Source organism: Dromiciops gliroides, chromosome 3 (assembly GCF_019393635.1).
Source record: "Dromiciops gliroides isolate mDroGli1 chromosome 3, mDroGli1.pri, whole genome shotgun sequence".
Lineage (NCBI taxonomy): Eukaryota > Metazoa > Chordata > Mammalia > Microbiotheria > Microbiotheriidae > Dromiciops > Dromiciops gliroides.
In genome coordinates this window covers 560,052,233-560,069,817 of record NC_057863.1, presented here as the reverse complement: position 1 = coordinate 560,069,817, position 17,585 = coordinate 560,052,233, and the positions used below count along the sequence as shown (strand labels likewise).

Genomic DNA, 17,585 nt, shown 5'->3' with positions numbered 1-17,585 from the left:
AGTCACTTAACCCTGTTTACCTCAGTTTCCTCGCCTGTAGAATGACCTGGAGAAGGAAATGGCACTTCAGTATTTTTGCCAAGAAAATCCCAAATGGGCTCATGAAGAGACCAACATGACTGAATACCTCAACAACAGCAGCAACAAATGAATATGAAGCCCACAGGGATTCTTAAGTGCAGTTTAGTGTTCCAGTTTCTATTTGAGTTTGATGCCATTTATATAGAGAATGGTGGTGGTGTTGAGGGGGCAATTTGACTAAGAACATTGTTAAGCTAGTAGAGTTAGAAAAAAAGTTTTGTTTACCCAGCAAGTTTTCCTGATAGAGAACCAGGAATTACTGGAAATATTATAAAGATTTCACAGGATGGTGTCAGCCTTCCTTGGTTCCACAAGCTCACTGGATGTTCAATTTACCTTAGGCCAGTCACTGATTCACCACTGGTATTAAAGGATGATCACCAACTTCCATTAACAATTCACTTACTTTTTCCTTCTCTAACAAAATAACATTAAATAAAAAAAGCATCATCTTTAAATTATACATTAGCCATGAATACATTTATAAGGCATTAGCAGTACCAAATAAAGTTCCACAAAAATGCATATTGATGTCTGACATGCTAGTATAAACACTACTTTTGTTAAGGTTACATTTAATTTGAATCTGCAAAAGTAAGTTGGAAATATAATCTTTTCTTTCTTTTCTTTAGCTTACAGGTTTCAGTGGATCAGACGGAAACGCTTTATGTGATGAACAAAATAAAGAGAACCAGTGTTTGGAAAATCAGACTGATGACAAGAAGATTAAGGTGAGGACTGAGGTATTTTCTTTGTTTCTATTGTTAATGGGTCAGGGTTTTTTTTCCCCCTTTGATGTCTCTTGGGATAGTTTGCAAAATGGTTGTTTTTCAAATTATTACATTTCATTTTTCATAATAAAAGAGCTTTACATGTTTGGGGAAAGATATTTTGCTGTGATACTGTCAAGAAGAGATGGGTTTTAGTTTACTTCATGTGTTCGATTGGGTTGGAATGCAACCTTCTAATGGGCCTGTGTAGATCCTGAACATGTCTTATTGTGAATGATGGATTTTTCCATTTGGGACTTTGTGTTTGAGTGAGTGGGAAGCTTTGTTTCTACATTTTACTTGTTAAATGATTGTCATTTTGAAACTAAACACAACTTTGCAGGTTTCCTTTACCCTCAGCCCACACTTTAGATGATATTTCTTTCCTCCATGGTCCCCTGAACCCTGTAAGAGGCTGCTTGGGTAGTAAGCACACCTATTGATAAGTTATATCCATGACCTTGAAATGATCATGAAAAGATCAGACCTCATGGTATATTTTCTATACTATGTAGTTTATAGAATACGCTCCATAGATTTAAGTAATTGTGTTTTAATTGTTCCATGGTATAACAGGAAAAAAAATCTATGCATACTACGAATGAACAGCTTGTCCCATTTGGAGTCAGAAGATCTGACTCAGAAGATCTGTGTTCTAATTTTGGGTCTGCTCTTACTACCTATGGGACTCTGGCAAGGCATTTAACTTCTCTGGCCATCCATTTCCTCCCTAGTAAAATGAGAGAGTAACATAGGCTGGCCTCTAAGGACCTTTCCAGCTTCAGATCTAAGATGGGATTTTCAGGGATCATTAGAGTATAAAGTATAAGATACATCTATGATCACGTTTTAGAGGAAGAGCCTTATAACTTTATACTCAGCAAACTGAGAAGCTCAGAAGCTGATAAATTATCAGTAAGAAACTTTTTTTTTAGTTTATGGGAAACATCTCACTCTCCTTTGTATTTATTATACCTTAGATAACACTGAATTGTGATTGTGTTTTACTTGTCCCCTTACCCTCATTAGATCTTAACCTTTTCTTTTTGTGTGTATATACAGTAGACACCTTTGTCATTCTGGGGAGGCCTATGGACCCCCTCTCAGAATATTATTTTAAAATGCATAAAATAGGGGGCAGCTAGGTGGTACAGTGGATAGAGCACTGGCCCTGGATTCAGGAGGACCTGAGTTCAAATCTGGCTTCAGACACTTGACACTTACTAGCTATGTGACCCTGGGCAAGTCACTTAACTCCCATTGCCTCACAAAAAAAATGCATAAAATAAAATATGTAGAATTACAAAGGAAGCCAATTTCATTGAAATATTTTTGAGAAGTAAGTTCATGGACCTCAGGTTGAGAACCTTTTGACTGTATTGTAAATTCCTTGCAGGCAGAGACTACTTTTTCATCTCCACATTCCCTATGTCTAAAACAATGCCTTACTCCTCCTAGTAGGTGATTAATATGCTTGTTGATTTTGTTGAATTAAATTCTTCTTCTTCTTTTCCTCCTCTTCCTCCTTTTCCTACTCCTCCTCCTTCTCCCCTTCCTCTTCCTCCTCCCCATTCTCTTCCTCTTCTTCCTCCTCTTCATCTTTCTCCACTTCCTTTTTCTTATTCTTCCTTTTTCTTATTTTTAGCATGAAGCAAAGAAAAATCACATTAATTGACTCATGAATACTCAAGAAAACAATATATGGACTGAATACATGTCCAGTAGAATGTTTACAGGTTTTCTTTCTGAAAAGGAAGTCATCAGAATTAATTGTAGAGGCATGTGTGTGCACGTGCTAGGCTGCTGAATAGGAAAAAATGTCAGAGAGTATGCTTTCTGCTTCTGATAATTGTGTTGCCTTCCTGTAGCATCAAATTTGAAGGTTTTTTCATTTTTTATTTTATTGATGACTACTATTTATAGTATTATATGTACCCTTTATAGCAGTTAGGTGGCACGGCGGATAGAGTACCAGGCCAAGAGCCAGGAAGACTCATCCTCATGAGTTCAAATCTGGCTTCAGACACTATCTGTATGACCCTGGTTGTGTCACATAACCCTGTTTGCCTCAGTTTCCTCCTTTGTAAAAGGAGCTGGAGAAGGAAATGGCAAACCACTCTAGTATCTTTGCCAAGAAAACTATAAAGTGGAGGACATGACTAAAAAACAATTCAGCAACAATACTTTAGGAAATGATAGTCTTTTTCTTTTCTCTGTTGTAAACAGGAATCTCTCCATTTTCTGTGTGAGTTCCTTGTTTTTTTTTTTTTATGTGTCAACTTTTGGGGCTTTAGTTCAGAATTTAGTTCAGAATTATTGCCTGAAAGATACACATTAGCTTTTAGTGCCAGAAATGAAAGCAGCCCTTACCTGTCTTCATCAGAATGGGATTCTCTCCACCCCTGACTTTCATATACTGGTTCTTTAACCTGTCTCAACTTGAATCTTTCATTTGCCACCAATGTGAACACCGGGCCTCAATTTCCTCATCTGTGAAATGAAAGAGTGGAACTAAGTGCCCCAAGACCTCTTGTAACTTTAAATCTAAGAACCTATCTGTATTGATAGCATATTTAATCTGGGTTTTTGTCTTATCCATCTATTGTGCTTCAAGCTCCAGGAGAATGGGAGCTAGGTACATGTCAGTCCTGCATGCATATCACAGTTCTGCATAAGCAGTAGGCAAATGTTTGGGGAATTGAGATCCTTCAGAAGACTGATGCATAACTCAGAGAGTAGTTTTCAGTTGATGGTTTTTATCTCGGATTGTTTTTGAGTGGGATATAACATTGCCCCTTGTCATATGGTAGAATTCAAAGGATTATAGGAGCATATATTTAATGCTAGAAGCAAACTTAGAGGTCATCTGGTCTTGTGCCACCAATTTACATAGAAGGAATTAGGGGCAAGAAAAGTTAAGTGACTTGCCTAGGGTCACACAGCTAAAATGCATCTGAGGTAGGATTGAACTCAGGTCCCCATTATTCTATATCCAGAACTCTGTCCATTAGGCCCTTCTGCCTTTCAAAATGTTGTGTATCAAATTAAAAAGATAGTGTTTCCATTCTGATGTCAGTCAGTCAATAAGCATCTATGAAATACCTACAATGTGACAGGCACTATGCTAAACACTAGGGATACAAATATGCGAAGCTGATTCTCTGGGTCAGTGTGATGGGAAAATTCTACAAATCATTTGCATTTTTCTTTTTCTCATATGGTTTCTCTTATTCCTTTGGAACCCTTTAAATAATCCAGTCTCTTAGCACTGCTGTTCTTCATTTTAAGTAAATTTGATAGATGGAATGCTGAACCTCCCCATAACTGATGCTCAATTATGCTAGACGTAAGGTCATAGGGTCTTTGACTAGGGCAGAATGCAGTGGAAATGGCAAAGAAGTGATGAATCTTAGTGATACTGTCTTAGCTCATTTGTCTTTAGTCTGCATTCAGAATAGGGGGACTAGAATAAGGAGAAGACTGGGAATGATGACAAACAAGAATAAGAGGGGACCGGGAATGTTTAGCCTGTGATTAGCACATAGTAGGAGCTATTTAATAACCTAGGTAGCTGGGTGAAGCAGTGGATAGAGTGTCAGGCTTGGAGTCAGGAAGACTCATCTTCTTGAGTTCAAATATGGCCTCAGTAGATGTTTCTTTCCCTTATCCCCCTGTGTGGCCCCAGGCAAGTCACCTAACTTAGCCCCAGTTTTTAGTTTTAAAAACTCAAGGAGTGGATAATACTTAGCACGGTTCCTGACACAGAGTAGTTTCTTAATAAATGTTAATTGACTGACTGACATGATAGCTAGCTTCAAATATATGTGGGAGAGGGATTAAGCCTGTTACACTTGGCTCCAGGCGGCAGAGCTAGAAGCAGTGGGTGAATGTTGCAGAGAGCTAGATTTTGGATTAAGAGAAAGAAAAACTGTGGTGAAAACTATCTGTCATTGAAACAGACTTCCTTGGGTGGGAGGGAGTTCCCCAGCCCTGGAATTCTTCAGGTGGCAGGATGATCACACATTTGGAGTCTTATAGAGGGAATCTGTGTTTGATACAAATTGGACTCTTTTCTTGAATCTCCTTACATTTCAGGAGTTCTGTAATTCTGTGACATTGAACCCTTCTTTAGTGTTGGCAGTTATTTGGAGTAATGCATTGAGAGTCTTACTTGGAATCAGGAAGATGAGTTCAAATCTTGCCTCAGAAGCTTATTACCTGTGTGACCTGGGCAGTCATTTAATCACCATCTGTCTCAGTTTCCTCAACTGTGAAATGGGAATCACAATAGCACCCACCTCACATGGTTGTAGGAGCAGCTAAGTGGTGTAGTGGATAGGGCACTGGACTTGAAATCAGAAATACTCATCTTCATGAATTCAAATCTGGCCTTAGACATTTATTAGTTGTGTGACCCTGGGCAAGTCACAGCTCTGTTTGCCTCAGTTCCTCATCTGTAAAATGCGCTGGAGAAGGAAATAGCAAACCACTCCAGTATCTTTGCTGATGTAAAAAACTAATTGTTATTTGAGGTTTTTATGCCTCGGCGTGCACTAGCCTGAGGCTCTGCAAACCGCATGGTGCTCCACCCACTGGTTGTAGTCCTTTTCATGGTGCTGGCACCTCACATCATCACCACTCGCTGATGCCTACATGGGCCTGGCAAAATTATAATGATTGGAAGCCTAGTGAGGGCAGTCATGTGACTGTCAGAGCAGCCATCCAATTGGCTGGGGGCTGTGTGGGGTTTTCTGGGATTGGGGAGGAGAATTCGCCATTCCAGCTGGAAGCTGGAAGGCAATAGGAGCTCTGCTGCATATTCTCATCTGATTCCTGGGTGGTGGTATTTTTTCAGGTTGTATAATTTCCCTCTCCCCATTTTATTTCCTTTCCCTTGATCCTGCTGATCCTGTTTGTGTGTTTTTTAGGTTTGTTCTTGTTAAAATAAATTCTGTTCTGTTTTGAGGGAGGCTGCTGATCTCTTTCCTTGCCCCAATATTGTGGCGACCCGCTTACCTAACACTCCCCAATTAAAAATTGGTCCCCACACTGAGACTACCCCAAATGGGGTCACAAAAAGTCAGACATCACTGAAATGAATGAACAACAATACAACCACACAGGATTGTTGTGAAGATCAAATAAGATATTATGACATTATTGGTAAAGAGCTTAGTCCAGTGTGTGGCACATAGTAGGAGTTTAATAAATACTCATTCCCTTCCTTCCCTCCCTGTATGACTCTAGACAAGTTACTTAACCTCTATCAACCTCAGTTTCCTTATCTGTAAAATGAGGATAATAATAGCATAAGATTGCCGTGAAGACCAAATTGAATAACATGTAAATTATTTTGCAAACCTTAAAATGCTGTGTAAATGCTGGTCATCATCGTCATCATCACCACCCAAGTAATTGAGGTTTTCACTCACAGATGCTCCATAGCCATTTCACTCTAATACCTAGAGACCTGGAGAGTCCAACAGGGCTTTGGGCCATAGAGCTCATGGGACTTCCTTGCTCAAATTAAAGATATGACTTTGAGGGTTGTTTTAGTGTTCTGAGATTCCTCTTGTTATTTTTTCCCTTCAGTTGAGTGCTTGGGGTTCTACTCACCTATCTGGGTACCTAATGTAGAATATGTAATATGAAGATGTGCCTGGAATAGACAATAATTCCCTTTTATACAATATTTTGAGATTCATAGAGTGTATTCCTCATGACATCTCTGTGACAAAGGTAGTATGTTATTCTGCTTTTACTGATGAAGAAACTGATATCAGAGGGGTTCAGTGACTGCAAAAGTAACATAATTATTACAATAAAGAGCTGGAATCTCTCTCTCTCTATCATTCATTCCACCCCCTTTATCTAGAAATGATTGTAAATAAGATATTTATTCTGTATAATTATGAGATTCAGAGTTATAAGGTGACATGATCTCTAACCAACAGGGTGTTGTAACTTCTGACAATGCTACACATAAAACAATAGAGAAGGGGGTTCAGACTGTGTTGTTAAAGACATAGCTGTAGCTAGTATTCTGACATAGCTTCATCATAAGCTTTTCTAGGTTTGTTGTTCCCAAGACCTCAGGCATCTTGTAGCATAGTCACTAGACTACCAGAGGAAGCAAACTGTGCTCAATACATGCAAATGCAGGCAAAATGGGAAAAGAATACAAGAATTCCAGACCCCTGTAGCCACACTCTATCAAGAGTTAACACTTGACTTTTAACCTCTCCTTTCCTTTTCCTCCCTTTCTTTTTTCCTTTCTTTTCCTTTATTTCTCCTCTCCTCAACACCTCTCCTCTTCTTTCTTCTTTTTTCCTCTTTTTCTTCCCCCCCCCCCCTGCCACTGACAAACGTAACTTCAGAGCAGGAGAGGCAGTTTTCAGTCAACTGGCCATGTCTGTTGCTGTTCAGATCCTTTCCCTGCCTTTATTGATGTGGTAAGATGAAGGAATTACTTTTAAAGGTCATTTAGTTCAATATTCTGTTTCATGCAGGTGTAAAGAGTATAAACTTAGCCATTATCCTAAGACATTGCCAATCACTGATTAGAGCTTTGTTCTGACATTGAAGATATCACCAAATGCAAGGTGTAATTACCCTCATTATGACTACATATCAGTATTGTTGATTGAGTCGTGGTTATTCATATACCTGAGTCTTGTCCTTCAATTCGACTTCTGGTGAGAATTGGGGTGACAGACAAACTCATGTTAAAAATTAGACTGCATGTCCCTGAACTTGACCTTTCAAAGGTGGATAGGGCAGAGAAGAATGCCAGCTAAGTAAAATAAAACCAGATTTATTTCCCTGCAGGGGAACCCTGCTTTTTATAAGATACCTCCAGTGAGCCATGTAATCCTAGAAGATGAAGGAACCACACGACCTGGGAGATTACAGTGATGATAGGCAGCAGTAGAAGGATGAGGACCTCTGGACCATGGACTTGCCACTTATTTGGCATGGATGTGACTATCGTCAGACACATTACAAAGGAAAAACCCAAGAAGCCATAAGAATTCATGGAAAATTCAGTAGAGCTGTAGCCATGAATGACAGGTGAATTCTTAGACAAGCAGAGAGATTTGGAGACCAAGCCTTCTGGACACAGAGAAGTTCCTTGACATCATCAAGTTCCTGGACTAAATCTCCAGGAAAGAAGAAGAGCTGTTGTTGCCTCTGGACAACAAACACTAAGTTCCTTTACCCAATTGTAAGAGTTCTAGGACCAAGACAGAGGCAAAGAGTATACAGGGGCCAGAATTATGATATGGAGGAATCAAGCTGGACTTTGCCCTTCACTAGCACTGTGAATTATGTAGACTTGGAAGGGCTATGGGTTGGGGGAATCAAAAGTTGACTCTTTTAGAGAACAAAGGTTGTCTCTACTCTTGTAGTATTATAAATGTATAAGTAACCCTATGTCCCTGGGAATGAGGATTTCACCAGAAGAGGAGTCAAATCACCAACATTCCCATGTGATTCCCCCTGTGAAGGAGAAAGCTCAACTGTAGGGTGTGGAGGATTGAGTAAGTTTCCAGGGAAGATGGAGGATCTCCAAAGAGAAAAAGAGAGCTATCCTGTTTATGTGATCAGAGCCAAGTATTGTCTGTATTGTGGTTTATTTGGTTTCTTTTTTGGGGGGGTGGTTCTGTAATGTAGAGCCTGTCATATCCTATTAGTCTGAGTTCCTATGTGGCCACTGAGCACTCTTAGATTATTATTATTATTATTATTATTATTATTATTATTATTATTATTATTTGTGGAGACCAAGACATGATAAATTCCAATGTTCCCACTGGAGACATTGGGTAGGAACATTAGCCAAAAAAAGGGTTTTTTGAGAAGCCCCTAAGGTTCAACATCATCTGGGTAAACCAAGAACCATACCTTTGGTTATATAGGAAATTTCTCTCTGAGAGCTTTGGTAGAAGTTTGAATGCTTTGTATTGTGGGGAACCAATTTCTTCACAAAACAGTTCCTTGTACTTTTAGATATGATTGTTAGCAAACTCTTCCTTATTTTTAATTAAAATCCCCCTCTCTGAAACTTCCACATATTTGCCCTAGTTCTCACTTTGGAAACAAAGCAGAATAAATTTAATTTCTTTTCCATATTCTTTTTCCATTTTGATGTTTGAAGATAGCAATAAGACCCATTTGGGTCTTATTTTCTTCAGGCTAAATCATCAATCTTTGAATCAGGCCTGAGATCAGTTTTGGGTCCCTTTACTACCTTAGCTGTCCTATTTTTGGATGTGTTTCAGTTTGTGAAAGACCTTAAAATGTGGTACCCAGGAATGAACACAGTTGTACAGATGTGGTCTATCCATTCTAGGGTACACTGGGACTATTACCTCCTTGTTTCAGACACTATTATACTTCTCTTAATGTAAACCAAGACTGCATTAGTCTTTTTGGCAGCCACATTATGTGAATCATTTTGACCTTGCAGTCCACTAAAATCTGCTTGTTTATTTTCAGATGAACTGCTCTTATACCAGGTTTTCCTTCATCCTGGGCTAGAGCAGTTGATTCTAAATTGATTTCCATTAAAGGTTCATTTTGTTAGATTTTGCCCATGGATCCTATCTATTGAAATCTTTTTGAATCTGCATTCTGCTGTTCACCATATATCAGCTCCCCCCCTCCCAGGTTCATGTCATCCATGGAGCACAATTTCAATAAGTATACCTTGCTTTTCTTCATGCATACTGGCTATGAAGAAAATCATAGGATCTCAGAGTTTGAACTGGAAGGGACATCAGAGGTCATCTAGTCCAACACCCTTATTTATACATCAAGGGACTTGCCTAAAGTCTCATAATAATAAGTAAAAGAGCCAGGATTTTGACTACAGTGCCCTGACTTCAAATATAGCAATCTCTTCATTGCAGACACCTTTCTCCATGTTGACATCAATTCATTAATCAGTACTCTTTGGTTGTAGTCATTCAGCCAAACACAAATCCACCAAACTCTATCTACTAACTGGCTGAGTCAGCTATTATAGCTGTCTCACATTAAGTAGGAAAGGGAGGGGGGAGGTGGTTTGCAGTACTTGGCAGTCCCAGGATAAACTGACACTTCAGCTAAACATCCTGGCTCCTCTGACTGCCTGAATCTCCTCTCTGTGTTCTTTGTTACAGATTAGTTAACTTTCCTGGAACTGGATTTCTTTCCATGGCTTGGTCTATGTTTGTGGAATGTTATTTCCTAACTTGAGCTAGAAATATTCTTCTTTAACTAATATGGCAGCAGTGAATTGGTCTCTAATGGGGGTATCTGCTCTCACTTTGCTTCCCTCCCCTTATTATAGAGACTTTCCCATTGCTCCCGAGTGTAGTTCTTAATGACCTTAGTCTTGAACTATGGCAATCCTATTCCTTTGTCCCCTTGCTCTGTTCCATGTCAGGAGATGGGACACACAGTGCATCTGGTCCACATTTCTAATTCCAATTCATAGGGTATGTCCTCCCTCCCAAAATATACTGTATTTAATGACTCTGTATATATATACACACACAAACACACATGCATGTATATGCATATATGTATATGTATAATCTATAGCTACATACCTATTTTAACTTTATAGTTATGCTGTTTGTATTTTAATATGTCCTTGTCTCTTCCATTAGAATATGAAGTCATTGTCATTAGGGATTTTTAAATTCTTTGTGCTTGTACCTCTAGTGCCTAGTCCAGTGAGCCTGATTAAAAAATACTTGTTGACTGATTGTTGTTGATAAGTGACCATGACAGATGATTTACTGAAATTTGGATATCCTTTTTTTCACAGTATTTTTTTCTAATTTAGCAGACTAGTAACCAGTTTACAAAGAAAAAAAAAACTGAGGTTGAAATAGTATAATGTTAATGATATGTATGTTTCTTGCTGAAAAATATTTCCTTTCTTCTAAAGTACTCAAAATATCTCTTTAATAATCCATTGGAAAATTTTTCTGGGAATTAATGTCTAATTCTGGATTTTTAGTATCCATTTGCTTCTCCTTTATAAAATGGGTACAGTTTTTTCTTCTCAAAAATGTTAGCATTTTTCCTCTTCTTGCTTAAAATTTCCTTGAATCTTTGGGGCCACAATTCCCTTTCAGTCATACTTGATGATCTGTTCCCTTCAAGAGAGAAAATGGAAGTGAAAAAAGAATTGAATAATCCTATCATCTCTGTTCAGGAACAAGAGTGCTACTTCATTATCCTAGTGATAATAGGAAAAAGACCCCAAACACACTGGGTTTGCTTTGTGTAAAAAACTTGTGGGAAGATATGGACAAGAATTACTCAGGATAGAGAAAAATGAATGAGTGGCCACCTGCATTTCTGAAGAGAATGGCTTCATCACTGAGAACATAGATCTATTTGAGGATTAATGTGATATTATTTGCTGCATGTAGTGGTCCTTTCCTTGCCTTATTCATATAGCATAGATTTTGAATTAGGTGATACATCTTATCCACCCCTCCCCTCAACCCCTAGTTTTTTTTAAAGACAAAGGGAACTCAAGACATGCGAATTTAAATGACTTTGCTATTAAGACACAGGTAAATGGTTGTCTGGGTTTGAACTCATACATTGTCTATGAATCCAGTCCTTTTATCTACTGTATTTTTCTTCCTCTTGTGCTTCTTTCTCTGAATATAACTAAATAATTTTATTATTCTGCTTACTTGGGGGTTTTCATATATAAACAGTACAAAACTGCTTATTTTTCAAGAGAGTATTGTGTGTACTTATATTCTAATTTATTGCTTCTTTGATGATTGAAAGTCTTACAGCCTCAGAGTAATTATTATTAAAATTTTTATTGAAATGTACTTCTGATATAAACAATTGGTTGAATTTATGTTGCCTCCCTAGAATATTTCTAAAACTACTTAAAATCCTTAAAATCATGTTATTCATTGGCTATTTGTGTTTTTTTCTCATAAGGGAGTTAAGTGGTGCAATTGATAGAATACTGAGTCTAGATTCAGGAAGAACTGAGTTTAAATCTTATCTCAGATACTTACTAGATGTGTGACCCTAGGCAAGTCACTTAACCCTTTTTGCCTCAGTTTCCTCATCTGTAAAATGAGCTGGAGAAGGAAATAAAAAATCACTCCACTCTCTTTGCCAGGAAAACCTCAAATGGGGTCATGAGAAGTTAGACACTGACTGAACGACAAGAGGGAAAGGATATCTAGGAGACTAAGTCCATTAATTCCTACTATTTGCCTTCATGGTTCTCATCTCAAGCCAAATGGTTAAGAATATGTGAAACTATAACATGTCTTCTGAATATGGAAGCATGTCCTCTGCCTGTCTGTGGTTAGGTCCAGGAATTGGGGTGTAGGAATGCTTTGGCACTGTTCTGAATTGCTGTCACTTTGGGAGAAGAATGGCTTTCTTTCTGCCGATTGTATGAACACCCCCCCCCCATCCTTGTCCTGGGCAATGTGTCACTCTACCATATTTTACATGACTAGTGGTTTCACTCATGGTGTTCTCTTTGTCAAAGTTAATTTCTTCATGTCAGCATATGGTTTTTATGAGGTTTTTTTTGAGGGGGAGAAAAACATCATCTGATATCTATTCTTCTAGTGATAACCCTTTTTAAACTTAGCCAGGCTGGCCCTAGGCTAGGCTGGGCTCATATTCTGACACTGGGCACATAATCAGAAACTTTACTGCTTGCAGGAGGGATGGTGGAAGGAGAATATTGTGAAGAAAGAAGAACACCAGACTTTGAGTCAGGGGATGTGGTATATTGGCTAAGACACATCTTATTTAGCCTCACTTTGCTGATCTGAAAGATGAAGGTGTTGAACCAGATGATCTATAAAGCACTTGCTAATTCTAGAATCCTAGGGTCTCAGAGAATACTCCTTCATGCTTTGATGAGGAATTGAAGTAGAACATTACCACAGAGGAACAGTTGGAATCTGCATAATCAATTCGACCCATTCTGCTTTATTATTTTTTTTAAATAAAGGTTTTGGGTGTTACATGTAGCAAGTTATGCTGAACTCTGCAAGAAATAATTGTGTAACCCATAAAGACATTTCAGGACAAAGCTTTTTGTTTCCCCAATAATAAAGGCATCTAGATTATTTGAGATGCATCTAGGTAATTTACATCAAGTTAAAAAGCACAATCACATTTCATAGCACTTTCAAATAGAGCTTTTGAGCTTCAGGCATGAGAAAAAATGTTTTGATTTCTGGAATCAATTCATTTCCCAGCAATGTATAATGGAACAAAATAAAACAAAAGTTGCTTTGTGTGGGGTAGTACTTGATAGCTCACAAAGTTTGCATCAACTTTGACTTGTCAAAGAAAGGGAATTTGAACATTTTTTTTAAGTGAGGCAATTGGCGTTAAGTGACTTGCCCAGGGTCACACAGCTAGTAAGCGTTAAGTGTCTGAGGCCAGATCTGAACTCAGGTCCTCCTGACTCCAGGGCTGGTGCTGCGTCCACTGCACCACCTAGCTGCCCCGAATTTGAACATTTTTCACCTCTTAGAGTTGGCAAGTTGTAATTATCCAAATTTCAGGGAGTGATTACACTTCTGATAACTAACAAAAGGGAAAACTCTATTCTACATACTCTCTAAAGTAAAACTATGATAAAGTTCAAGTCCATGACATTTAAGGACTTTGATTTTTTTTTATTGTCACCTTGTCCTTGAATTTTTTTAGGTTTCTTTTTCATTAAAACAAATAGATTTGACCAAACAGGAGACAGAGTATATTATAAAATGCAAAATGGATGATTTTGATTACATTAAATTAAAAATTTTTTGTGCAAACAGAATCAATGCATCCAAAATTAGAAGGGAGGCAGAAAGCTGGGAAACAATTTTTGTGGCCAGTACTTCTGATGAAGGCCTCATTTCTAAAATATATAGAGAACTAAATCAAATTTATAAGAATCCAAGTCATTCCCCAATTGAGAAATGGTCAAAGGATATGAACAGGCAGTCTTCTGATGAAGAAACCAAAGCTATCTATTCCCATATGAAAAAATGCTCTAAATCTCTAATGATTAGAGAGATGCAAATTAAAACAACTCTGAAGTACCACCTGACACCTATCAGATTGGCTAAAATGACAAAAAAGGAAAATAATAAATGTTGGAGAAGCTGTGGAAAAATTGGAACACTAATGCATTGTTGGTGGAGCTGTGAACTGATCCAACCATTCTGGAGAGCAATTTGGAATTATGCCCAAAGGGCGATAAAGCTGAGCATATCCTTTGACCCAGCAATACCACTTTTGGGTCTTTTCCCCAAAGAAATCATGGAAAGGGGAAAGGGACCCAGATGTACAAAAATATTTATAGCTGCTCTTTATGTTGTGGCAAGGAATTGGAAGATGAGGGGATGCCCATCAATTGGGGAATGGCTGGACAAGTTGTGGTATATGAATACAATGGAATACTATTGTTCTGTAAGAAACGATGAGCAGGAGGAGTTCAGAGAAACCTGGAGGGTCTTGCATGGGCTGGTGATGAATGAGGTGAGCAGAACCAGAAGAACATTGTACACAGTACCATTAACATTGAGTGTTGATCTACTGTGATGGACTATATTCTTCTCACCAATGCAACGGTACAGAAGAGTTCAAGGGAACTCATGATAGAAGAGGATCTCCAAATCCAGGGGGGAAAAAAAAAGAACTGTGGAGTATAGATGCTGAAAGAACCATACTATTTCTTTTGTTTTTGGTGCTGTTGTTTTTCTATTTTGAGGTTTTTCGTCATTGCTCTGATTTTTCTCTTACAACATGACTAATGCAGAAATATATTTAATGTTATTATGTGTGTGTGTGTATATATATATATATATATACATATATATATATATATATATATATATGTATGTATGTGTGTGTGTGTGTATATATATATATATAAAAACCTATGTCAGATTACCTGCTCTCTGGGGGGGGGAGGGGAGGGAGGGAAAAAAATCTGAAATTGGAAATGTGTAATTTAAGATTCTAAATATGGGTTCTAATCTGTTCCCCCAGTTTTGGGGGAAACTGACTAAAATCACTGATAAAATGAGTTTAGGTTTTTAAGGGTTTATTGAAAGATAGAAAGAGAAAGATTGAGAACAGAATTCCAACAGCCTGGCATTCCTATCTTTCCTCAAATTTCCTGTGAAGTCCTCTGCTGTCACCACCACCATCAAGTCAGGAACCAAAAAGAGAGAGTGCTCTCTGTGCAGGCCCTCCTTCCTCCTTCCTGTCCCCTCCCAGAAAATGGGAGGCTCCTCAAGTTGATTGACTGGTAGCCTTGGTGGACAATACGAATGCACAAACGTTACTTCCTGATACCAAGGAAAAGCCGCATGGCCTTGCCCTCTGAGGCATTCTCCTCATGGTGGAGCTTTCCTATAGTAAGTCTCCAGTAGGTGTCGTCATTCCAATCATTACAGTAAGCTTGTATAAACAAAAGTTGAGAACTATCTTTACATGTAACGGGAAAAATAAAGTACTTTATTAATTAAAAATAAAATAAAATAAAACTAAAAAAAACTTAAAGTACTAAAAAAATAAAAAAAATAGATTTGTAAGATCTCTTCCAATGATAATGTACCATGGTTCTATGATTTTATATTTAAATCTGAGAATAAAGCCAAACCACCCATTTATTCATTCAACAAATATTATCAAGCACCTACTTAATGTAGAGCCCAGTGTTAGATAGTAGGGAAGCCACAAAATTTTGATAAGACACTGTCTCTGCCTTCATGGAGCTCAAAAATCTATTGAGGAGGGGGAAAATGAAACTATGGGGACAAGACAGACATAGAGACAAGTGATGCCATTGTAGGAGAGAGGGATTAGGAGAATTCCCAATAATAATAATAATAATAAATGTATTTATAGTACTTAAGTGTTTTCAAAGTGCTTTATAAATAATCTTGTTTTATTTTCACAGTAACCCTAGGAAGTAGGTGCTATTTTTATTCCCATTTTTTTACAGATGAGGAAACTGAGTCAGGAAGAAATTAAGGATCTTGTCTAAGGTCAAATATTTGATTTGAACTTGACTTCTCGACTTTGGGTCTGGCACACTACCCACTCACTGTGCTTACCCACTCACTGTGCTACCTAGCTGGGGAATATATGAAGGGACTTAGAGCGACAAAATGATAAGGGAAACCTCATGTTTTATATGAGTGTGAGAATACAAGAGGCAGGAAAGGTGGTTATGTTTAGAGAGTAGAATTTTAACTCAGATATTAAATTAAAAATAGCATTTTAATAGAATTAGAATTTACCACCTCCAAGACTTGAATTAAAATTAAAATTTAATTCCAGCCTGGGAGGTGGTATAATTCCAAGGGACACTGTGATCTAAAGTGTGACATGTCATCATGTAACTGAAATGAGGTGATGAATAGTGATGATTATGGTAGAGTTGAGGAGGATGAGGAATTGTGTTGCCAGGTGTTTAACTAAAATTAACAGAAAAAATGTCAAAGTCCCTAATGATGATAGAAGGAGATAGGCTAGAGAAGTAGCATGTAGGCCAGGCCATTGAATGATTTGACCAATTGATCAGGGGGTTGGCAAATCACTGTAACAAGTATGGGGAAAGTTATGATGCAGTGAAATTTCATAGAGTTTGAAAGAGGAAAGAAAGTACATTGGTAGAAGTGGCAGTGGGGAACAAAGAGAATGTTCATGTCTTCTCCCTACTTTGTAAATGATGGGACTCTGGGAGGCACAGAATGTGGGAGAGCAGGCCATCAATGCAGAGGGTTACAAGGGAATTACCTTTCTTAAGAGTGAGCCATGTTTCCATTAAAGTGAGGTTGCAGATGCTGCTTGGAAAGTTCAATTATGTAGGGGATTTTGTTGAAAAAAATCAGGGATTTTTTTCCAAAGGTTATAGTGAAATGAGCTAGGTGATGATTGAACCAGTTTGAAATGGGACTAGGCAGGAATAAAGATTAGAAGTAAGGTGAGGATTTGGGAGAAAGTTAAGGGGCATGATTCTTAAACTTGAAGGCCTTAGCACTAAATGTCCATGATATCAAACCATTATAACTGGATGTAGCACTTCACTAATGGACGATATCAGTTCATGTTAAAAAATGTTGGGGTTTTAGGGTACTCCAAGTTCAATATGAACAATCAATGTGACATGGTAGACAAAAATACTACCACAATCTTAGGCTACATTAAAAAGGCTAAATGCAGTGTCAGGAAGGTGATAATCCTGATGTTGGAGGAACCTCTTAGCCAGACCTTTGGTTGACTGTCCTCAATTTTGGATACCACATTTTAAAGAAAGACATTGATACCTCATGCCCATCAGACTGGTAAAGTTGAGAGAAAAGGAAAATGACAAATATTGGAGGAACCGTGGGAAAAAAAACAACAACAGGTGCATTAATGAATTATTGTTGTAACTGTGAACTGGTCTAGTTATTCTAGAAAGTAATTTGGAACTATGCCCCAAATGTTCCTCAACTGTGTATGCCACTTGACCCAGTGATACCACTCCTAGGGCCATACCGTAAAGGAGATGAAAGAAAGAGGAAAGCAGCCATACAATGAAAAATATTGATGATAGCTCCTTTTTCAGTGGCTAAGAATTGGACACAGAGGGGATGCCCATCAAATGAGGGATGGTTGAACAAATTATGGTATATGGATAAGGTGGAATATGATCATGCCATAAGAAAGTATGAAGTAGATGGT

At 38.0% G+C, this 17,585-nt stretch overlaps 1 protein-coding gene across 1 annotated transcript in view; it reads left to right on the top strand.

Annotated features, from left to right (window-relative positions):
* Window positions 1-17,585, top strand: part of DLG2 (discs large MAGUK scaffold protein 2) — a 2,692,860-nt gene that overhangs the window by 491,954 nt on the left and 2,183,321 nt on the right. The window contains exon 4 of the mRNA XM_043992745.1: window positions 714-812. Coding sequence (XP_043848680.1) covers window positions 714-812 — 99 coding nt within the window. The remainder of the gene's footprint in view (window positions 1-713; window positions 813-17,585) is intronic.